The 24000-nt window shown below is 43.2% G+C and overlaps 1 protein-coding gene across 1 annotated transcript in view; it reads left to right on the plus strand.

The window, feature by feature from the left end:
• The window catches only part of LOC138964937 (uncharacterized), a 42974-nt gene that overhangs the window by 1640 nt on the left and 17334 nt on the right, over positions 1–24000 (plus strand). The window contains exon 2 of the mRNA XM_070337019.1: positions 20596–20674. Within this exon, the coding sequence (XP_070193120.1) occupies positions 20596–20674 (79 nt within the window). The remainder of the gene's footprint in view (positions 1–20595; positions 20675–24000) is intronic.

Below are 24000 nucleotides of genomic sequence, written 5' to 3' on the forward strand. Positions count from 1 at the left end.
CAAAGAGAACTTTGAACAAATGGTTTGGGGTAGAGTTTCGGATATGATTTTATGCATAAAGATTCCTTTGTTAAAAAGCAGTCTTGACTTTAGAGGTAAGATCCCTAAATGTATGTAGTCTAACTCTGTGAGGGTAGTGTGCTTTAGTAATACTACTTTTAGCGCTCTTTTATGTAATCTGCTGAGTGGTTTTAAGGAATTTTCACTTGCGGAGTCCCATAGAGTGGATGCGTAATCAATAACAGATTGAATATGAGCAATGAAGAATAACTTTCTGGTTTGGCAGTTCAGGAAGTGTTTAATTCTAGATAAGAGATACACTTTCTTAGACACCACTTTACTAAGTTGCTCTATGTGGGTTGACCAAGACAAGTTGTTATCGATATTAACACCCAGCAGTTTGTGATGGTCGACTTTTTCCACTATTTCACCATCTATCATTAAAGCAGAGAGAGAGAGAGAGAGAGAGAGAGAGAGAGAGAGAGAGAGAGAGAGAGATTATTATCATTATGATTAAACATAGCAATAACCATGCAGACACACCTGTGCACAAGAGCATGTCTGTGTGTGAATGCACCATAACGCTCAATTATCTGACCCCCTGCAGGCCGGGGAACTATAGCAGCAGGAGTCGCCGTGACCGATTAAGAGGATCAACATGTCATTTTATCGGAGTCCGCTTGTCATATGGCTCAAGCGTTCAATCTTGCAAACAAATTTAATGTGCATACTGTGTGTTTTCTGTTCGATCGTCATTTTTTTTTCACGCCCAATGTGCGTGTGTCTTCAGCCGCTAATTCTACCTCCCTACACGCACGTACGCACATACATGCACACACACACACACACACACACACACACACAAACACACACACACCTGCACACACACACATGCACACGTACACACACACACACACAACCCCCCCCCCACACACACATATATATATATATATATATACCTCCCTCTTTGAGAAAGGTTTACATTGTACCCATCAAATCCGTTTCTATAATTTCTCTTTTTTCGTCCTTGCATACATTGTTCGACATTGTTTTATCTCTTGACATAGCATTACTTTATGCCATGCACTTTGCAACACTATGTGAAAGGTCATTTCATCATAGGCTTATACAGCAAGCATCTGTATACTCAACACGCGTACAAAATTTACCCTTTAACAAATCTTTGGCAAAGAGTGTGCTGAGGCCAAGATACGATCGAGGTCCCGACATCGGAAAGACCAGCGTTATTTTGTAATTAATCAGAAAGGCACACTGAACTCTGAGCTCTGATAAGAGACTCTGGATTAGAAGTACACGTCGCGTAATTTGCAGGACTCGGGTGTAGAAGTCATTGAAAATGGTGTTGCCAAGTTCTTGATTAAAGATACTATGTATATACTACCTGTAACTGGGTTACGACTTTAAAATTGTGTGTCCAGTTGAATACTAGTGGGATTTTCGCACCCAAAAAACCCTTGCTTTTTCCATTTTGTTTGTTTGTTGTTGTAGTCTTTTCTACTTTTTTGTGTGTATCGGCCATTTATGTTGTACTGGTCCAGTCAATCAATCAACTTACTTGCTTATTCACTTACTTAATGACTGACTTACTTGCTGGTTTTTGTGTGTTTGTTGCTATACAGATATTTCTGACGTTTTACATTTCCGTTCAGTTCATTTACTTGTTTGCTCCCCCCCACCCACCCCCCCCCCCCCCCCCCGGCCCCCCTCCCCCCTCGCCCCTCCCAGGCCCCACCAACAATGACAAACAAATTACCACAAATTTGCTTCGCTTTATCCTCGCTTTATTCGTGAGACCCCCTTATAATGTCTGTGACTTTTCCTTCCGTAGAACTATGACACTTAGAAGAACAAATCACTTGCATGAATGATGAATAAGGATTGGATGTCCCTTCATAAGGCAGAAACCTCGCGTATAGGATTTGTCTATAAAGGTGTAGGGTAAGCAGCAATATTCCTTGGGGCTTATTTCGACCGATTAAACATTTACCTGCTCCAGAAAGCATAATCCCAACAATGGAGAGTGCATTGCGGCTCGCGGGTTATGTCGGGGAAGGGGAATGCTCGCGGGATTAATGACAAATGGTTCTGTGTGGTTGTATGTATGTAGCAACCTGTCTTTTATTCAGTCGATAGGTCTGTGTTTCTGATCGGTCGAGGGTTGAGAGGTATGAACTACGTTAGCTACTGAGAAGACAGAACGAATCAGAGGAGGAGTAAGGCAGGGTGGCGGGGGAGGGGGGGAGGAGGAATGAGAAAGAGAGTGAGATTGATAGAGAGAGAGCGAGAGAGAGAGAGAGAGAGAGAGGGAGAGACAGAGAGACAGAGAGAGATAGATAGAGAGAGAGAGAGAGAGAGAGAGAGAGAGAGAGAGAGAGAGAGAGAGAGAGAGAGAGAGAGAGAGAGAGAGAGAGAGAGAGAGAGAGAGAGAATGAAAACGGAAGAAAGAAGGAGGGTATATGTCTGGCGGCAATTGTGTATATTTGTGTAAAATGCAACCCCCCCCCCACACACACACACACACACTTAGAATATTATGGCGATAAGAACAAAGACCGACACACACTTGAACAATAAGAATTATCCACATATGATCTGGGAACAAAGTAGCCTTAACACCAGTGAGGACGTTGCCTGTCGCGTGACACCACGTCATCGGTCACGCGGCTCGTTGACAGCACGAACAAACGTCTGCATGTCACGGTCTGGTGGTCACGAATCACCCAGTACCGCAGAACCAGACTTGGCGTGTCGGAGGAAGTGCAGGAATATTGATTTAAAAAAAAAGAAGTTTTTTTGTAGCTAATTGGTCACTGTAATAGTTTCTTCCATGTTGACATAATATTATGCGCATGCAGTCCAAAACGTGGTGACAGAGAGATAGAGATAAGTTAAGATGAGATCAGATACGATTTATTTTTTTATTTACGAGGGTAATGATATGAGCAATACATGCTTTTTATGCAATCTGCCCTCGCCCATGAGGGAACACGAACAATACAAACACCCCAAAATCTAACGGTAAAAAAGAGAGAGAGAGAGAGAGAGAGAGAGAGAGAGAGAGAGAGAGAGAGAGAGAGAGAGAGAGAGAGAGGGAGAGAGAGAGAAAGAGAGAGACAGACAGACAGAAAGAGAGAGACAGACAGACAAACAGACAGACAGACAGACATACAGACAGACAGACATACAGACAGACAGACAGACAGACAGACAGAGAAAGACACAATAGAGAGACAGAGACATACAGACAGACATAGCACACAACTTCAGTACTTCTTAAATTCAACTTTAAAGTGATCGTCTCAAGCTATAGGTCGAAAAACATATCACACGAGTAATTTATTTTGTTGAGTTCTTTCTTTCAGTCCGATCTTTTCAAAGTTAATATGCTTTTTGTAAAAAACAAAAATCATAACTCCGAATCGAAGTTTGTAGGTGCAGTCTATTTGTTACTATAAAGTCATTAAAGTGCAGTTCTTGCATACGTCGTTAGGTGAGGGTGAACACGTTACCACTGCAATACTTTTTTTTTTTCATATCTCCAAATTAATATTCAAGCACGCTTACAAACACTCTTTTGTGCCTTCACATACTAGCACCGGCATCAATTAGCAACAACTCTCATGACATGTACATCAGGTCGACATCTGTGCTGCTTAGTTACATTAATCACTTTGATCAGCACTGCAATACTAACGTCTCCTCAAGGGATCAAGATACACCTCTTCTGTATTTTTCTCAGTGTCAGACCTCGTGATTGTCATGTTAATACCTTGTCAAGGGATAAAACACCCCCCTGATGTCTTTCTTTTTACGCGTCACGTCCTATAATCGGCATGTTAATACCTTGTTAAGCGAGAGAGATACAAGTTCAGGACAGGTTTCTACCCGCGATTGACCTTTTAACTACCAAGACAGTGCGAGAAACTCTAACCTGGAATTATCGTGCGGGTCTTGGATCGGAACCTCCAGACCCCCGTTGTTCTTTCGCGCTGTGTGGTAATCAGGGATGTCATCTTTTGATGACATGTTTTATGCCTGAGGTTTGGAAGGTTAAAGTTGTAGACTTAGAGGCCTGTGGAGGTGGTTATTCTGTGTAATCAGTCTAAGACTTGGCGGCGGTAGGTGTGCTGAGTAAGATGTTTTCCTTGCTGCAAGTGCATCCTCGGTGTGACTGGGAAGGGAGGTAGAGTCACAGAATGATTTTTTTTTTAGTGGTTTGTATGTGAAGGTAGGTACAGGTGTGATTGTGCGTGTGGAGTGGATGTGTGTGTGTGTGTGTGTGTGTGTGTGTGCGTGTGGAGTGGATGTGTGTGTGTGTGTGTGTGTGTGTGCGTGTGGAGTGGATGTGTGTGTGTGTGTGTGTGGAGTGGATGTGTGTGTGTGTGTGTGTGTGTGTGTGTGTGTGTGTGTGTGTGTGTGTGTGTGGAGTGGATATGTGTGTGTGTGTGTGTGTGTGTGTGTGGTGGTTTAAACAATGTTTTATTAAATCAAACTGGATACAATAATACAACGATAAACAATAGGGACACGAACTCAAGCGAATGCTTATATTACGCGCCCTACGTAGTAGTAAAATAACACAAATATGATGTCGGACAAGCATTACTAAAAAATTGTGGAACTATCTAGATGAAAAGCATAGTTAAAGCAAATCAGAAAGAATAAGAAAAAGCTAGCAGGAGGAAGAGGGGGGAGGGTGGAGGTGGGAGGAAAGAACGGTAGGTACATATAAAAGATGAAGGTGGTTAGCGCATACAAAAAAGAATATACATAGTACATTACAAACCATAAACTTTGCGTGCGTGCGTGCGTGCGTGTGTGCGCGCGCTCGCACGCGTGTGTGTGTGTGTGTATGTGGTTGTGTGTGTGGTTGTGTGTGTGTGTGTGCTTGCGTGCGCGTGTGTGTGTGTGCGTGTGTATGTATGTGTGTGTGTGTGTGGTGTGTGTGTGTGTGTGTGTGTGTGTGCTTCCGTGCGTTTGTATGTGTACGTCGTAGCCCTTGGATTCCTGTACAAAGGCTATACAATACAATACAATACAATACAATACAATAACTTTATTAATCTCTAAAAGAGAAATTGCATTGCTGAGCTTTTGTGTCCGTAATAAAACATACATAAAACATTCAAAAATAAACATTTGTTCTTTATCAATATTTCGTTGTGCACTGAGTTTTATGTTGAAGTAAATAGTTGTACATACAAGCACATAGAGAATAGGTTCAGAGTTTGGAAAAACATGTGTATTCGTTGTGTCGTGTTTTCTGATAATATCTATTGCTTCTGTTGTTTTTAGAATGTATACACTCAGTTAATGAACGCATCTGACACTTTGAAACTGTATCTGATTGAACTTTGTCGGAAACTATTGAAAAAGCCGGTCATGTCAGTCCATTAAAGCAGCAAAATAATCATGTAGTCTTTTGCATGTCTGTTATCACAATACTTGTCTGAGAACATCGGAGCGGCTGCTTAGTGTTTACAATGACACACTCTTCTCAATCGACGGGACGTACGTTTCAAGCCCAATCAGAAAATATGCAGCAGGAGAGAAAGTATTGCAAAGGGCCCGGTGAATGTACTCTATAGTAATCTGATTTTGTTTTCCTTTTAGCGTGTAAAGGGCGTTGTTTTGATCACGACTCTTGAATGAATTATTCAAGCTTACCAGCGTTCAACACGAAAGGAAATTCACACGTGTCTTTTTCAAGCCTGATTTTTTCCATTCCAGAGACCGCCATTGTGTGGTTTCTGCTATTGTCTGGCACCGGTGTCGAGGACCATTATGCAGGCGGACAAAAGAAAACGGAAGCCGTCTGTGGGTTCTCTCCCCTATTCTTCCGGTTCATCAAACGCTTTCGGTGTCGGCGTTCGTGTATCCGGTATTTTGTTCCTGAGAGAGACGAATGCAGAGCAAGCAAACGGCCCTATTCTTGAGTATAGGCACTGACTGCAGGGCGTTGGTACCGTTTATTTTTTAAAGGGGCAGCTGTCGTGCTTACCTTTTCATTTTTTAAAGTAGATAATAGCTATATTTCGGTCTTCGACAACACCGGTGTTGGTCAAACATTACCGACCTGACTATTCATATAGTCCTGCGAGGCAAAGCAAGACATTGGTACCGTATATTTTTTTGAAAAGACAGGTGTCGATTTACTACGTCTGTTGAGTAAATGGACACATGGCGCCTCAACATACTATGGTGATGCTTTCGTCACACGAAGCCGAGTAAAAATAAAACCTGGGCTGCGTTCGGTCTACATAAATCAGCGTACCTTTTAACAGGTCTGAATAACACCAGACTTACGCTGTTTGTAAAGAAAAACCAGATAACAAACAATTCGTCTCGGGTCTAACACTGCTAATCAGCTTTATTCTCTTAATACTTCCAGACCTGCAGTCAGTATCTTGAGCTGTTTCAATACAGGGGTCGGTGTGGAGTTACACTGACTTGGCAATGATCCAGTCCTAGTTTTGTATCAATACCAACTGATTGACGTCACACGCCTGAGAATTACTCATCAGAAGAAGATGATGGTGTTTTGTTGACAGTCTGTGCATGTTGATCAATGGTGACGCGGAAATGGTCATGTTCAGCTAGGGCGTGAGGGGTTTGTGTGCTGCACAGTTTGCAATGCTTGTTGATCGTCGGGGAAGGGTGGGGTGGGGTAGTGGGGTAGATAGGGTGGGCAGGGAGGGATGTTTAAGAGCTGACTAATTCCGATTCTGCGACAAGCATCTGGATCTATTTCCAGCAAGAGAAAGAGAAGGGGGAAAGATAGCGGAAGGTCGAGGGAGAGAGAGAGAACGAACTTTATTACTCAAGGATGGAGATTTTAGGCTCACGCCTAGTCTTACAATCTGTCCCTGCTAAACTAAGACATAAAAATAAAGACAATAAAAGGACAATTGTCAATCACAATCATACAGTATTACTAATTACAACATTACCTATACGAATACATAATGCATGATATATATATATATATATATATATACGTATAGGTTACAACACGAGTGGTTTTTTATATGGCTTGTATTTCAGTCAAGACCCAGCGGATGAATATCATCGGGAGACACGAGCCTTTGGCGAGTGGCTCTCGATTGATATTCCCGCTGGGTCTTGACTGAAATACAAGCCATATAAAAAACCACGAGTGTTGTAATCTGTATATCCCATTCTACCATCAAACACAAAGTGTAGACTACTAGCGGCACTTTTGCGATCTGTGGAGTGTGAAACAGTGTTTTCAGCGAGACATGGCCTTTTTGCAACCTTAAACTAAGTGACCGTCGCTGAAAAAATAAAACGAATGAGTGCATCTATAAGTACGCGGTAACACTACTTTCAGACCGTTTAAAAGCGTTAAGTAAAGGTTCATAAGTTGCAAGAAAGTAATGAAGTCGTATAGAAATCCATTTAGTTGAAGCGCACAATTCTTTTGCGTTTCAGGTCGGCGGAACGGGGAAACCGGTTTGGCCCCCATTTGGCTTACTCGACTCGATTCAGAATCGATTCCACGTTGTTTTTTTCGAACGCATTATTATACAATTAGTCTTATTGACAGAGAAGCAAATTTTAGGGAACACATATGTAGATTTAACCATTTGCTCCCTATTTGAAATGTATCTACATGTACATGATAAACTGTTTTGCGAGTGTGTTTGCATGAACCTAAACTGGTATTGATGCGATGAAAACAGGACCCAAGTCTGTCACCGCCGCTTGATTGCATTTTGAAAGAATATGACTGGATTACGGAAAAATACACACATGTTAAGTTCTTAGATACCTTCATCGCCAATGTGGACTTACTGCAGAGCCAGGCAAAAGAGTAGACTTGCTCGCAAAACACGTGAAACAGCTGATGATAGCGAAGCCCAACCGTGCCAGGTAAGGACGGTCTGACAGATTCTCAAAAGTCGTCTGCTAACGAAGCAAGGGGAGGGTACTCGTGTTTTTGTTTTGGTTCGCTAGCATCTGGTTATCTTGTAAGTTGAATGTTCGTTTTTTCCCACCTGCATTGCTTTCATAATGAAAGAAACGTTTGCTTATTGCATCTCATACATCAGATCAGTTCTGAGATTCATTTTTGCGTGCAACTGATATGGTTTTCTGAGCCGTGCAATACGATTTTGGAACTTCATACAAATGTGTCACATTGTTCGGCGCGAGGTCAAAGGTCGGGAGCAAAGTAGTTCTTCGCCCAAATCGGAATCTGCACTATCATATATTTTTTTGAGTCCATGATGTATTTATTGAGCTATAAAAATACAACATATATACCCATACTGAAGTAACAGAGACAAAGAAGGGAGGTCATGGGATATATATATATATATATATATAGAGAGAGAGAGAGAGAGAGAGAGAGAGAGAGAGAGAGAGAGAGAGAGAGAGAGAGAGAGAGAGAGAGAGAGAGAGAGAGAGAGAGAGAGAGAGAGAGAGAGGGTGGTAAGCACGAGAGAGAGAGAAAATGGGAGAGAGAGAGAGAAAGAAAGAAAGAGAAAGAGAGAGAGAGGGGGAGAGAGAGAGAGAGAGAGAGAGAGAGAGAGAGAGAGAGAGAGAGAGAGAGAGAGAGAGAGAGAGAGAGAGAGAGAGAGAGAGAAATACATACAGACAGACAGGCTGACAGGCAGAAAGACAGACAGACAGATAAACAGACAGATATAAAGAAAAAGAGTGAGTGAGTGGGAGACAGGCAGGCAGACAGACAGACTGACAGACAGACAGACAGACAGATAGACAGACAGACAGACAGACAGACAGAAAGAGAGAGCGAAAGAGAGAGAGAGTGAGATAGAGAGAGCGAGAGAAAGAAAGTGTCTAATGTTATGCTTGTGTTGGATGTGTCTGTGTGTTTTTTCCTGTTTATCTTGTGCAATTCTTTGTTAATTTGTTCGTGCGCATGCCACTGTGTGTTCGTCCGTCTGTCCGTCCGTCTGTGAGTGAGCTTCAAAGACAATTCAACCAGCGTTTTGTGCACCTAATGTCTTAATATTTCCACTACAATTTTGCGGACGCTGTTCGTGCGTGTCTTTGACTCTGATCGTGCGCTGAAGTATTGTCAACCTCTCGTTTCTTTCTCTGTGACCCTTATAATGTACTTGACGTTTTTCAAGTAGTCTATCACATCGTTTCAGACCCACAAAATCCGCTTTCTACCCCGATCAAAAACCTCTTTCGTATCAAGACAGCGGTGCGATTCAAGCGGCAATAGCAAAGCATAAGCTCTGTGCAAGCCCACATACCTGTGACGAATGCATATTCAGGCCGACTCAAAACAAGTATAGGGGACAGAATAATCAGTGAATGGGGAAAATGAACGACTTTTAGAAAACCTGATAATACTGTTTTGAAGCGTTGTATTATGCCCTTTGAAGATCTAATTGAGTAGACTATGAACTTCGCGGAGAGCGCGAAGGGGAGTTTGACTCAGACATGCTATTTGGCCTGAGAGTTTACGCTAGAGTTTGAGAGTTGGAATACGCTTGATAGAGTTACAGGGACTTTTACAGTGTGGAGATGTTCTCGGATCGGCATTGATGTAGTCTATTTCAACGGTAGGTGTCAAGTTTCTTGCGTTCTTCTTCTTCTTCTTCTTCTTCTGCGTTCGTGGGCGGAAACTCCCACGTACACTCGTGTATTTTGCACGAGTAGAATTTTACGTGTATGACCGTTTTTTACCCCGCCATTTAGGCAGCCATACGCCGTTTTTGGAGGAAGCATGCTGGGTATTTTCGTGTTTCTATAACCCACCGAACTCTGACATGGATTACAGGATCTTTTTCGTGCGCACTTGGTCTTGTGCTTGCGTGTACACACGGGGGTGTTCGGACACCGAGGAGAGTCTGCACACAAAGTTGACTCTGACAAATAAATCTCTCGCCGAACGTGGGGACGAACTCACGCTGACAGCGGTCAACTGATTTCTTGCGTTAAATTAAGTTCGTCGTAACTTTTAATGATTTTTTGTTTAATTACAAATCAGTTTTACGATACTGCTTAAATACTGTAGTGCAAAATTTAGCGAAGAAAATAATTAGAAGAAGGTAGTCTGTGTTAACTCTTCATCGAAGAAGAAAAAAATCAACAACTAAACTTAGATTACAATAAATAAAGGGACATTTTCGGCTAAGACATGCTTTTGGACTGACAGTTTACCGTAGAGTTGGATCACGCTTGATAATGTAACACTGACTTTTACAGTGTGGAGATATATGTTCTCTGTTCGGCTGTAGTATTCACATATTTTTCATTTCTTTACATAAGTCACTTCAATAACTACCCAGAAAACTAAGTTATTCCATGTATTTTCCAAGTTTAATTTTGGTGATTTTAGTGTCTCACGTCGCCTTAATATACAGAAACACAAAAACAAGCATTCGCAGAGACAGACAGACACACACACACACACACACACACACACACACACACACACACACACACACACACACACACACACATATACGGACAGACAACCCGATATATAGACGTAAAGAAATACATGCAGCAGGGGCTCACATCCATGAGAGGTGGCATAGGACAAATGTCCTGGACAATGCAAAAGTGATAGGACATTTGTCCCGAACAAAAATACATGAATAGGACCTTTTTTTCTCGCAACAAAACGTACACTAACCGCATGGTTTTGTCTGCTTGGCGAGACACATCGCTTCGCAAAACATCCATAAAATAGAAAATCAAAGTACTGTAAATTGGAAAGTACTGACAATGTCCAGATCAAATGAAAGCATAATCGGACAATGACCACTTTGTGACCCGTGTATGTCCGATGTCCGACGTGGATGTGAGCCCCTGATGCAGACAGACAGACAGACAGAGAGACAGACAGACAGATTCATCTATATTCCACTCTTTGTACAGGTAAAACAAACCCACCCAACAGTACCCATTGTTTACCACGAACGGAAGGGTCGAAATCAATTTTTCATCAGGCAAAAAGAAAAAAAGTTGTATGTTTCTGGTCACCCGACCCTACCTAGTTTTTTTCCCGCCGACCCTAGACTTTTTTTTTTTATTGCATTTGTAAAAAGAAAAAAGAAGAAAAAAAGCGCGTCAAAACGAAAGTAACAGACGGCAGACGACACAAGGGGTATGACCCCGCGTCCCTTTTGTCTCATTTGTTTTGTAATGTGTTGTCTTTCTCTTTGTATAGTAAGTCCAGTCTCTTTGCGACATTGTACAGAAAAATTAAAAAAAAAAATTTTTTTTTAAATCGCTACCTACCTACCCTATTTTTTGTAGCCATGTTACCAGAAACATACAACTTGGTGTTTTTTTTGCCTTACGCCCACCGCTGCGATCATACTGTGAACCAGAGCTTCAGGTTCACTTACAATCGATTCAAACAATGGATTTGCCTTGACTTAGATTTGTCGTGACTTGATGATGAAGGACTTCCGGATGTTTGGTTTGTCGAACTATTCTCTCCAATTACATGTATATGGATAGAAGCTGTTGTTGGATTTTTCCATGTCCATTCAACCTATTTGGCGATTTCAAATCGCGGATGGAGGCGATTATTTGACGGATATAATTACTGTGAATTTGTGGTAGGTGCAGGAACGGTGCGCTTTTGTGTTTCTGTTTTCCCTAGCATCAGCACATTTATTCAATCAATTAAGCGCCCACACGCATGCACGCATGCACGCACGCACACGCACGCACGCACACACAAACACACACACACAAACACACACGCACGCACGCACACACAAACACACACACACGCACGCACGAAACCCAAAAAACAAAACAATCAAGAACAAACCAAAACTTAAACAAAACTTCTTTTTTTTATTGCTTCCCCGAAAAAAAATCTCACTTCCTCTGAAAGATTTTCCCTCAATGATATGTTGACTGTCCGTGATTTTATGAGCGTGAGAATGATGAAACATTGAACAGGCACAGCCGTTAAGCGTGTCCTACAAAGTCTCAGGGAGTGTCAAGGAGTCCTGCTTATTTATTCATTACTCGGCCTTGGAGTCTTTCCTGGACTGCTACACTGTGTGGATCTAATTCGAAACTTGAAGGCCGAGAGATGCAGCCACCACCACAATCAGTGAACATGTACTACAGTTTTGATGACTGGTTCAGTTGCTTATTGATGTACGTCCTTTCAGTTGCCCTATGATGGTCATGGCGTGGTGGTCTTGGTGACTTTTCATGATGTAAAGCCTCAAGTGAAGCGGCCTGGAAGCTTGCAGTTTTGCCCGTGTATGCTCTGCCACACAACCGAGGTGCAAATTTAAAAGAAACGCTGTCCGAAGTTTTCTCATGCCTGAAATTCTTGGAGAGAGAGAGAGAGAGAGAGAGAGAGAGAGAGAGAGAGAGAGAGAGAGAGAGAGAGAGAGAGAGACAGAGAGAGACAGAGAGAGACAGAGACAGAGACAGAGACAGAGAAACCGACAGACAGACAGATAACAGAAATCTAGACACCAAAAAGACGCAGTTTTTACAATTTTCTCTTCGCTGTTAATTTAAAATGTACAGAACAGGATAGTGTACTCTGATTTCAATTCATTAGCTCACAGGGCAAAAAAAGAAAACGTGCAGATCATTGCATAGACCTACATGCGGTGACCCGGTACAAAGCACTTTCTCTCGAGAGTAAGTTGTCATGACTGGATCCGGGGATCTGACGTCCCAATCTCTCCCGTTGAGGACTTGTGTTTTGGAGGCACTCAGAGAAACACCGCATATGTACACAACAGTTCAAGTCTGCGTTTGGTGCAGCGTTGTGACCCATAGGTCACGCTGACACAACGCGGTCCGCTCAGTAGGTGACATGGATGCCGTCTGTCAAAATCGCCGAAATGGTATTTTAAACCACCGTCATTTCGGCACAGCTGCAGAATTTTCTTATTGTCGGAGAAAAGTGACACCAAGAAGTGCATGGACACTGCAGAACATTGATGAACTTTTTATGGCCATTCTGGCAAATTTGCCGAACTTTTCATGGCCATTCTGGCAAATTTGCCGAACTTTTCATGGCCATTTTGGCAAATTTGCCGAACTTTTCATGGCCATTTTGGCAAATTTGCGGAACTTTTCATGGCCATTTTGGCAAAATTGACGAACTTTTCATGGCCATTTTGGCAAATTTGCCGAACTTTTCATGGCCATTTTGGCAAATTTGCCGAACTTTTCATGGCCATTTGTGCATATTTGCCGAAGAAAATAAATCATATCAACGTCTTCACTAAAAGTGCTGTAAGCTCAAGGCTCTGGGGACGCAATGAGCCTGGCAATTACTGGCAACGGAGATAATGTATCAATTCACAATAAGATGGTTACCCATGCACATTTAGTATTAATCGGTCAATGTCTCGTCAGAGAATTGTAAGCACAGGTGACTATCAAATATGGTTCAGTAGCATCTCTGAGCAGTTTGGCAAACTGAAACGTGAACGTCGTCAGGCGGAGAGGTGCTGGCTTAAATCCAAACTCACTGTTCACAAAGAGATTTTTGAAACCATCAAATGCAAAGTAAATGACTTAGTTGAAGGCGCTAAAACTGCTTTCTTCTCTGCCCAGATTATAGGTAGTAGAACATGCAAAGAACTTTTTCAAAATTTCAATTCTCTGCTTGGCAAACAGACGGTTTCCAGCCTCCCCACCACCCATGACTCTAAGGACCTGCCAACTGTATTTTGTGACTACTTCACTGAGAAGATCGAAACCATCAGAAATAGCTTTCCTCCACCAGTGGCTTCGCCTCCGGCTTCACAATTCTCTGGTTCTTTGTTGGATAGCTTCACTCCTGTATCTGAGCAGTTTGTTTTGAAGATCTTGAAGAACACGGTGCCAAAGTCTTGTGAGCTAGACCCCATCCCCACCAACTTGCTTTATGAAAACCTTGACCTTTTTCTTCCCATCATAACCAACATAATCAACTCTTCTCTCACTTCTGGCACTGTGCCAATGGACTTGAAAACTGCAGTAGTTAAACCTTTGATCAAGAAACCATCTCTGGATAAAAATCAGTTGAAAAACTATAGGCCTGTTTCCAACTTGCCATTCATTTCTAAAATTCTGGAAAAAGTAGTGCTTAGTCAGCTTCTCTCCCACCTTGAAACCAACAACCTCTGCAACCCTCTTCAGTCAGCGTATAGGGCTGGCCACAGCACCGAGACTGTTTTGCTTCGTGTTGTGAATGACATTCTTTCTGCTCTGGATAATGATGACCTATCAGTTCTGCTTCTCTTGGATAACTCAGCTGCGTTCGATACGATCGATCACTCTGTTCTGCTCTCTCGTCTCGAATCTGTTTTTGGCGTTCACTCTACCGCTCTTCACTGGTTCAGTTCATATCTACAGGGCCGTAGTCAGTATGTGTCTGTCAATAATCTCTCATCTCCTCCATCTCCTCTCTGTTTCGGCGTTCCCCAGGGATCAGTTCTAGGCCCAGTTTTATTTGTACTATACACCACTCCTCTCTCTGCCGTCATCAAGCAACACGCAGTCAATCACTACCTCTTTGCAGACGACACACAACTCCAACAAGCATGCAAGCCTACAGAAATCCAAGCGGTGACGCACACTCTCCAAAACTGCACTTCAGATATTAAATCATGGATGACAAACAATATGCTCAAGTTAAATGATGACAAGACTGAATTTCTTCTTTTCTCTGGAGCTTCCTCTTCGACCACTTCCCTTCCAGCCTCCATCACAGTACGGGTTCTAGTGACATTTCTCTCTCTGATAGTGCTAGGAATCTTGGGTTCATCATGGACTCCCACCTTTCAATGAAACAACACATCAAAAAAGTCTGTCAGACATGTTACTTTGAGATCAGAAGAATAGGTTCCATAAGAAAATGTCTCACTGTTGACGCCACTAAAACTCTCGTTACATCCTGCATTCTGTCCAGATTAGATTACTGCAACTCCCTTCTCATAGGCTGCCCTGACTCCACTCTCCAACCCTTGCAAAAAGTACAACACTCTGCTGCACGTCTCATTTTCAGAGCACAGCATCGACAACCCTGCACTCCTCTCATGAAAGAACTTCACTGGCTTCCTGTATCTGAACGTATTAGGTATAAAGCTGCCTGCTTCTGCTACAATATCACAGACCTGTTTACCCTTACGATTTTGGCGTAATTTATTACGATTTTCTGAAAAAAATACGCCATTCCGCTATCCGTGTCAAGACTACGATTTTCAAAAATAAAAAAAAAGTAAAAAAAATTTATTTTTTTATTTTTTTATCTATTCACATGTTTGGCGTTGTTTTTTTCAATGGCAAAATGGGGTGAAAAAGCACAGGACTAACCAGAGATCATGTCTGTCTGATGAGACGCTGGAGAGCCTTATTCTAGTGGTGAAGTCTCGCCCTCACTCATTCGGCAAGCGCAAGTACAGTAGAGAAGCGCTTGACACACTGAAAAAGGCCTACTACGAGCAAAAGAAAAAGAATCAGTGATGCATGTGCTTTTGATGTGATCTTCTTTGAAATTATGATGACTACAAAAACTGACTGATGTGTGAATGATGGATATATGTGCATGATTGCGTTTCGCAGACACAGTTGTCATGTGCGTTGTAATTGGCGACGAATGCTGGATGATTACTATTTTTGTGCCAGGATTACTATTTTTGGGGCTGAGCATTACTCCAAAACACTTATGGGGGTAAACAGGTCTGATATCATCTCTGAATCGGCACCTGCCTATCTTTCTGAACTGGTCTCCCTCTACACTCCCTCTCGCACCCTTCGTTCTTCTGATGATGCTCGACTTCTCCGTCAAGGTCGCTTTAAACGCAAGGCTCATGGCTTCCGCACGTTTTCGTATTATGGACCTCAGTTATGGAATTCACTCCCCTTTCAATTACGTCACTCTCCATCCATTTCATCTTTTAAGTCCAATTTGAAAACTCACTTGTTCCAACAACATTACGGATAGTTCCTTAGTATAGAGTCTGGGACTGTGAGATGTGCATGATGTGTTGTTTGAATCTGACAGTGATTGTATGATTTTTGTATACATGTATTGTTGTCACGCGCTTTGAACTTCTGATAAGGCGCTTTATAAATGCCCGTTATTATTATTATTATTATTATCATGGTCAAGAGAGGAATATGAATCGCCTTATACAACCGATGTGCGTCATGCGACGAGAGAGTTCTAGGTATTTAGACGTATCAATGACGTTCACGCCCCAGATACCCTAGAGTTGAGGATATGTAGAAGTTACACCTCCATTCAGCCTTTGTGTTGTGTGTTAGTACACTATTTGATTGCAATTTATGTCCCTCACATGGTAAAACAGATCATTTTTTAATTTCCATATAAGGTAATCTCTATGTATCCCGCCGAGACCACAGGAGCTTGTATCAAGGCCCCGGTCAATCGAAGTAACCTATTTTTGACTCACATGCGAAGCAAAAGTGAGTCTATGTACTCACCCGAGTCGTCCGTCCGTCCGTCTGTCCGTCCGTCCGTCCGTCCGGCCGGCCGGCCGGCCGTCCGGAAAACTTTAACGTTGGATATTTCTTGGACACTATTCAGTCTATCAGTACCAAATTTGGCAAGATGGTGTATGATGACAAGGCCCCAAAAAACATACATAGCATCTTGACCTTGCTTCAAGGTCAAGGTCGCAGGGGCCATAAATGTTGTCTAAAAAACAGGTATTTTTCCCATTTTTCCCATTTTCTCTGAAGTTTTTGAGATTGAATACCTCACCTATATATGATATATAGGGCAAAGTAAGCCCCATCTTTTGATACCAGTTTGGTTTACTTTGCTTCAAGGTCAAGGGCACAGGAGCTCTTCAAAGTTGGATTGTATACATATTTTGAAGTGACCTTGACCTTGAACTATGGAAGATAACTGTTTCAAACTTAAAAATTATGTGGGGCACATGTTATGCTTTCATCATGAGACACATTTGGTCACATATGATCAAGGTCAAGGTCACTTTGACCCTTATGAAATGTGACCAAAATAAGGTAGTGAACCACTAAAAGTGACCATATCTCGTGGTAGAAAGGGCCAATAAGCACCATTGTACTTCCTATGTCTTGAATTAACAGCTTTGTGTTGCATGACCTTGACCTTGGGTCAAGGTCACATGTATTTTGGTAGGAAAAATGTGTAAAGCAGTTCTTAGTGTATGATGTCATTGCTAGGTTTAGTTATTTGACCTTGACCCTGAAGGTCAAGGTCATGTAAAGGTCAAGGTCAAGCATGTGAGTTGTATGGGCTTTGCCCTTCTTGTTATCCTTACTAGTAGTAGTACTCCTCTTTAAAAGAATAATAATTCTGCAGTGAGGGTACAGTAGTAGGATACTTCGATCGACCGGCGTTTTGATACAAGGTCCTGTGGTCGAAACAGGGTGTGTGAATATGATTATGTCACTCGAGACTCTGCCGAGCGAACTACGGCGAATATCTAAGGTTTCTTAGAATCTACGTTAAGTCATTATAACTGCGTTACTGCGGTTGCGCACAAACTTATAATCTCACTTGGTATGATACAGGGTTATATCGGCTCAATAGAATAACAGTAACCAAGAGCACAAGGGAGGTCATGGCTCATTAATGTTTACTCTTTGCACAAATTCGACATTTTTTTTTTTTTTTACAGTATTTTCATAAGCAGGGATGATTGAAGTTTCAGCAGTCTGTTGTCGGATGTCACACTTACAAATAAAGGTCTGCCGTTTCAAATGGAAACGTAATACTCAGGCCTCTTCCAAGGGTGTGGTACGTGTGTGTTAAAATGTTCCTATTTTATATGCTGGGATGATTGAGATTGAAGCGTTCGTTTGGTTGAACAGACGCTTAGAAAGTTATATAGTTTCAAGTATAAAAGCGCTCGTAACACTCTGAGCTTTTCCAATGTGTGGTTAGTGTGTTTAAAAAATCTACACTTCGCACGCGGAATTTAGGGCCCGGTCACACAGTGCTGCGTCTTTACCACGACCATGCCGATCACGCCGATCTGAAAAAGTTATCAAATCGGGCCATACTGCCGTCAAAATCCAGCACATGGCAATGGTCGTCATAAAAACGTAGCATGTGTGACGGGGGCCATAAACAAATCTACATCACGACTGTACTGCGCCCAGACCCGGCTACGCTTGTTTTGTGCAGTTCAAAATAAGCGTAGGGAGAGCGTGCAGGTTCGCGACCTAGCAGATCCCACCCCGACCAAACCACGCTCATGGAGATCCTCCCACGTTTGGCCCACGATTGGCCACGGTCTCCGACAATTTGACAACGGAGTAGAAGCGGCGTCTCTGTGTGACCGGGGTATAAAGAACTAATGAAACAACTGACTCCTTTTAGTGCCAGTGCCCCAGTTAGATGCGAACGATTGCCTGCAAAATACCAGTAACATTTATTTCGTCTGAACCAAAAGTTACAATTGTTTCGCCTGGAAGTGTTTACCGACTGGGTCCTGTTAGTTCGGAGTTGGTGGTTCTTTCCTGTTCACACTGTGTCCCTGCGAAGTGCCAAACGCATGCCTGAAAATACCAGCACAATTGTTTCAGCTGAAAATGTTAACCAGACTGAATTCTCTGCCTCTCCAGAAAGAGTGGTTGGGTATTAGAGGTATTCAGAGTGGTAAGGATCTCTCTCAGACTCTTGGGGTGCTTTTGTTTGGGACTTTTGTCCAATACCTAGCAGTCAAGAACTCGTGCCCGGTAGCTCAGTTGGTAGAGCACTGGACTTGTGATCGAAAGGTCGCAGGTTCGAATTCGGGCCGGGACGGACACGGGTCAACTTTATGTGCAGACCCAGAGACGGAAGCCATGTCCCACCCCCGTGTCATCACAATGGCACGTAAAAGACCTTGGTCATTCTGCCATAAGTGCAGGTGGCTGAATACACCTAAACACGCAGACACCTGGGTAGCGCGACTCCGTTGCTGCTAGCTTTCCACTGGGAGGAAGCGACCCGAATTTCCCAGCGATGGGACAATAAAGTAATGAAAATGAAAATGAAATGAAATGAAATGAAAATGGTACATGTGTTTACATACATTGATTGCTGCTTTTATACGGAAGAAAAACAGCTATACTTGTTTTATGTTGCCGGTTTGGCTAGATGTGGTGTTTGTCTGTTGCCAGTTGTCATTTCTTGGTGTCGGAAGACTTAGTGGGTTTTTTTCTTTTTTCTTTACACACTTTAATTGCTGTTTTTTGACGGAAGAAAGACAATTATATGTACGACATTTTGTCAGTGTTTCATGGTGTAGTGTTTGCCTGTTGCCGGTTGTAATTTTCTGGCGTGGGAAGTCTACGTGTATATTGCAATTTGTGTGGATGTTGCTTAAGCAGTGAGAAAATTAATGTTTTGCTCCGGTGTAACACGAAATTTTTACTCCACGAAAAATTTACTCCGGAGTAAATATTTCGTACGAAATTCTTACTCCGAGTACACTTTTTGTACGAGAAAAGAACTCCCCAAGGCACGAAAAAATTACTCCCTCCACGAATTTTTTACTCCCCATTTTTTTTTACTTCCAGTAAAAATCTCGTACGCAAAAATGGGATGCGGGCGAAGGAATAATGCCAATAAGTGATCTCGCGCACACGAATGTCGCGCTACCCTCCTTCCACCCCTTCCACCACCAAGACTAACAGGGGACAAGGGAGTAAAAATTTCGTACACCTGGCATGGGAAGTTAAATTGCTCGTGTTGGGGTGAAGTAATTTATTCGTTATTTATTCGTCAGGGGAGTAACATTTTTGTACGAAATGTTTACTCGGAACTCACCTGTCTTGGGGAGTAATTTTCTCGTGCAATGGGGGAGTGCTTTTTTCGTAAAGGGAGTAACTTTTTCGTACGAAATGACTGTTTACTCCGGAGTAAAAATCTCGTGGGAGTAATTTTCTCGTGTTACACCGGCTGTACATTGGTACCTGCGATGAAAGGACACCATTGAGACAAGCAGACAGTGTCCCTAAATTGCAGTTGGTCTCTCATGACGTTTTGTTCTAAATAATAGGCAAAGGAACAACAGAAGTTGTACTTCATTGGGTGTCATTTTCATATGAGGGGTCTCATGTCGCATGTAGGCTTACCACTGTATATTCTACATGTGGCATTAATCGGGGTAAAAACGACGCAGACAATTTCTGCGCACTGTGTTTTTCGCTCAGGTCGTGAACATTTAGGATTAGTTGCTATTTGTTATTCAGTCTTGTGTTTCCTATGAATGATTCACATGCTGGTGGCTTTGCTGGTGCAGGGCTGTAAATATCTGTTTAAGTGATTTTGATTTGATTTGCATCCACTGTGACAAATCGGCACACGTGTGTGTGTGTGTGTGTGTGTGTGTGTGTGTGTGTGTGTGTGTGTGTGTGTGTGTGCTTGCATATATGCGTTAGTGTGTGCGTGCGTTCATGTTTGCGTGTGTATGTGCGTGTGAGGGAGCGTGCATGATGCGTGCGTGCGTTTCTTTGTGAGGGAATTTCAGAGGAATGTTCGGATCAGGTGTTAACGTTATTATGCGATTCCTATCCGAGCCATTCGTACAGTACTTTATAATAAACTGAAGATCTACAGTCATTCTGTGTATCTCTTTTCAGCATGACCTTCTGGTCTCGCCACGATGCAGTGCGCATGCCAAGGGGCAATACCGACAACTGGGCCAAGCTACGCGTGAGAGTAAGTTCCCTTCCACTTTTGTAGCTACCATCCTTCTAGTGTACACCATCTCATAAATGACGATTTTACCCGTCCAGGCTTTTTTGCCAGTCACAAGCGCACCCTTCCAACTGGACACAAGACCAAATTAATGTATACGGCCTGGCTGCTTTCCGGCGGTTGAGAGCGGGATTCTAGTTTGTTTGCTGAATCACCTTTGTAAATTACACCTGTATTAATCCGCAAAATTGAAAAAAGCCAAAAGTTTCACTTCGCACAGAGAGGCTCCCGCAGCTTGTTTTAACACTTCTTCCCCGCCCTTGCCATATTCGCACTGACTTTCCACACACACACCTTCCCTTCTCTTCCTTTGATTGTAGTGTGAACCTTGATTTCTCTGACAACTTAGGAATTAAGTCGTGGTGGACAATGTCTATCATGTTAAGCCCGGCCCATGCAGTTACTTAGTCTTACCATGAACGAGTTCAGAAATTACAGTGTGGCTTATAAAACTTTGATTGAAGCTTGAAGTGGGTTGAAAGCGTTTGAGAAAAAAAAGTTCCATCGCGTGTCATATAAACCGAATTGCAAGGGCATTTAGCATGCTGCTGACTTCAGTGTGGCAAAAATAAGCGTTCCAGCTGAATGATTCCTTGTTGTTTTGATTTGCATTTAGAAGAAAAGCTGCGGACGAGAAAGTACAATTTAAACATTAAAAAAACCTGAAACTGCGATAATGTTGCAAATCATCACTTGAGGTGAATAAGTAGACCAATATAACGGCAGTTTTCTTTGCACTACGACACATTAAAAAGACGAGTTATGTTACCGTACAAAGGATGATAAACGATTAGAACTAGTGGTTATACAGATCCACCAAAATAACGAACTCACGTAACACTACGTAAAAACACACACAAAAGCACACCACAACCAGTACAGCCGCCAGTAGTCCTATACAAATCTAGGAGCCATGCACTGTGGAACTTGTGCATTCTTAAACAGTGGCTAACACTCTCTGGCGTGCATAATTCAGGAGCTTGGGCCTTACCACTGGCTCCAGATCAAGTTTGCAAGGTCCTATCGACATGGCCTGATGCTGGGTGAGGTATGAGATATGAGGCTTGAATTGTACCATGGCTGGTGTCATGTGCGTCAGGGTTCCAGACGTGGAGGATCAAAGGATGCCGCCACAGGTAGATAGCGTTCCAAAGGAATAAGATGGAAAAGACAGGTTGTCGATGTAGGGCTGAAAGAGACTGCGTGTTTTAACACAGAGAGAGAGGGGGAGAGAGAGAGAAGAGAGAGAGAGAGAGAGAGAGAGAGAGAGAGAGAGAGAGAGAGAGAGAGACGGACAGACAGACAGACAGACATACAGGGAGAGGGGACGGGCTAGCAAACGAAGGGAGGGAGGGAGGGAGGGAGGAAGGGAGGGAGGGAGGGGAGGGAGTGAGGGAGTGAGAGGGACGAAGTCTCCCTGTGTGCGGTTTTGAGGTATTTAAACGTAACAAACGCACATACACAACGACGAACAGATCGACTGACAGGCAGGCAAGTGAAAAGTTAAGCATGCATGATCACACCTACTCAGATCCCCCACAACCCCACCTGTCTGTCTGCCGTGTCTGTCTATCTGGCCGGTTTTCTGGCTCTGGCTCTGTCTCTGTCTGTCTCTATCTCACTGTGTGTGTGTGTGTGTGTGTGTGTGTGTTTGTGTGTGTGTGTGTGTGTGTGTGTATGTGTGTGTGTGTGTGTGTGCGTGTTTGTGTGTGTGTGTGCGCGTGTGTGTGTGTCGCTTTCTCCCTCCCTCCCTCCCTCCCTCTTTCTCGCAGTGTCTGTCAATCTCTGCTTCTCTCTTTGTCTGTCTGCCGCCAACTACCCACGCCGCTTAAAATGTCAAGAACGGACCGGTAACATGATATGATACTACAATAAAGTAAATGTTGTCCCTGTAATCGCTGACGACACGGATCATCCATTTGCCAAACAGCCGGGGTGGAAAGTTCACGCTACCCGGAGGCCACAGCTCCCACCTACCCGTAATTGCACCCGGCTAACACACACCCACCGGGGGCCCGGGTAGCTCAGGTGGTAGAGCACTGGACTTGTGATCGAAAGGTCGCTGGTTCGAATCCGGGCCGGGATGGACACGGGTCAACTTTATGTGCAGACCCAGAGACGGTATCCATCTCCCACCCCCGTGTCACCACAATGGCACGTTAAAGATCTTGGTCATTCTACCATAAGTGCAGATGGCTGATACCACCTAAACACGCATACATCAAAAGCCGTGAGGGCGTAAAAACTCGAATCGTATAAACCAATTCATGTCCAATATAGGCAATTAAGACCTGACGGACAATAAGCCCCTTAAAATTTACTTTACGCCCAGGGCGGGGGCGTAGCTCAGTTGGTAGCGCGCTGGCTTTGTAGCCCACGATCCCCACGTTCGGCGAGAGATTTATTTCTCGGGGTCAACTTTGTGCAGACTCTCTTCGGTGTCCGAACACCCCCGTGTGCATACATGCATCATCTCTCGTCTCCGATTATCATGATCGTATTTCGATACTTTAACGAGACAAACCCAATGCTGGTGTGTTCGAATCAAAGTATCACACCATATCTTCAACGTAATTACCAATACCTGTCCCGATATAGACCAGTTGGACGTTGAGGACGTTTGTTTGTTTGTTTGTTTGTTTGTTTATTTGTTGCTTAACGTCCAGCCGACTACGCAGAGCCATATCAGGACGAGGAAGGGGGGGATGAAGGGGGCCACTTGTCAAGCGATTCCTGTTTACAAATGCACTAACCCATTACTTGTGTCCCAGTGGGCTTTAGTAAAACTAAATTAATACCTACTGGAAGATTACCAGTTTCCAGTATGTTAAAATAGGCTTAACCTATCTACTGCTGGACTTACATCAGAACACTAACAGATTAAACTATACATGAATCGCGAGACAAGCGGCAAGAGAAGAGATTTTTGGAAAAAATACAGGTGAATGAGCAAGAAGGCAGAAAAAAGAAAAGAATTCATGAAGAAAAAGAGAGCATGACAGGAAAGAGGAACCAAAAATCTACCTAACAGCAAACTAGAAAGCTCCTGCGGTTCCAAAAACAGGAGGGGCCTTTAATTTCATAACCGCAGTGCCCCACTGCGGGAGTTGAGGACGTTAAACCCTAATAGTCAGTCAGACCCCGGGTAGCACGTTCGGCAGCAAGGAAGTGCCTAATTCGGTCTGCAGAGTTGAAGGGGTTTCTACCTTATTTGGGTTCGGTTTGAGGACGGTTGAGGTTTGAGGACGGTTGAGGGTTGAGGACGGTTTGAGGACGGTTGAGGGTTG

The sequence above is a fragment of the Littorina saxatilis genome, linkage group LG4 (genome assembly GCF_037325665.1).
Source record: "Littorina saxatilis isolate snail1 linkage group LG4, US_GU_Lsax_2.0, whole genome shotgun sequence".
Taxonomy (NCBI): domain Eukaryota; kingdom Metazoa; phylum Mollusca; class Gastropoda; order Littorinimorpha; family Littorinidae; genus Littorina; species Littorina saxatilis.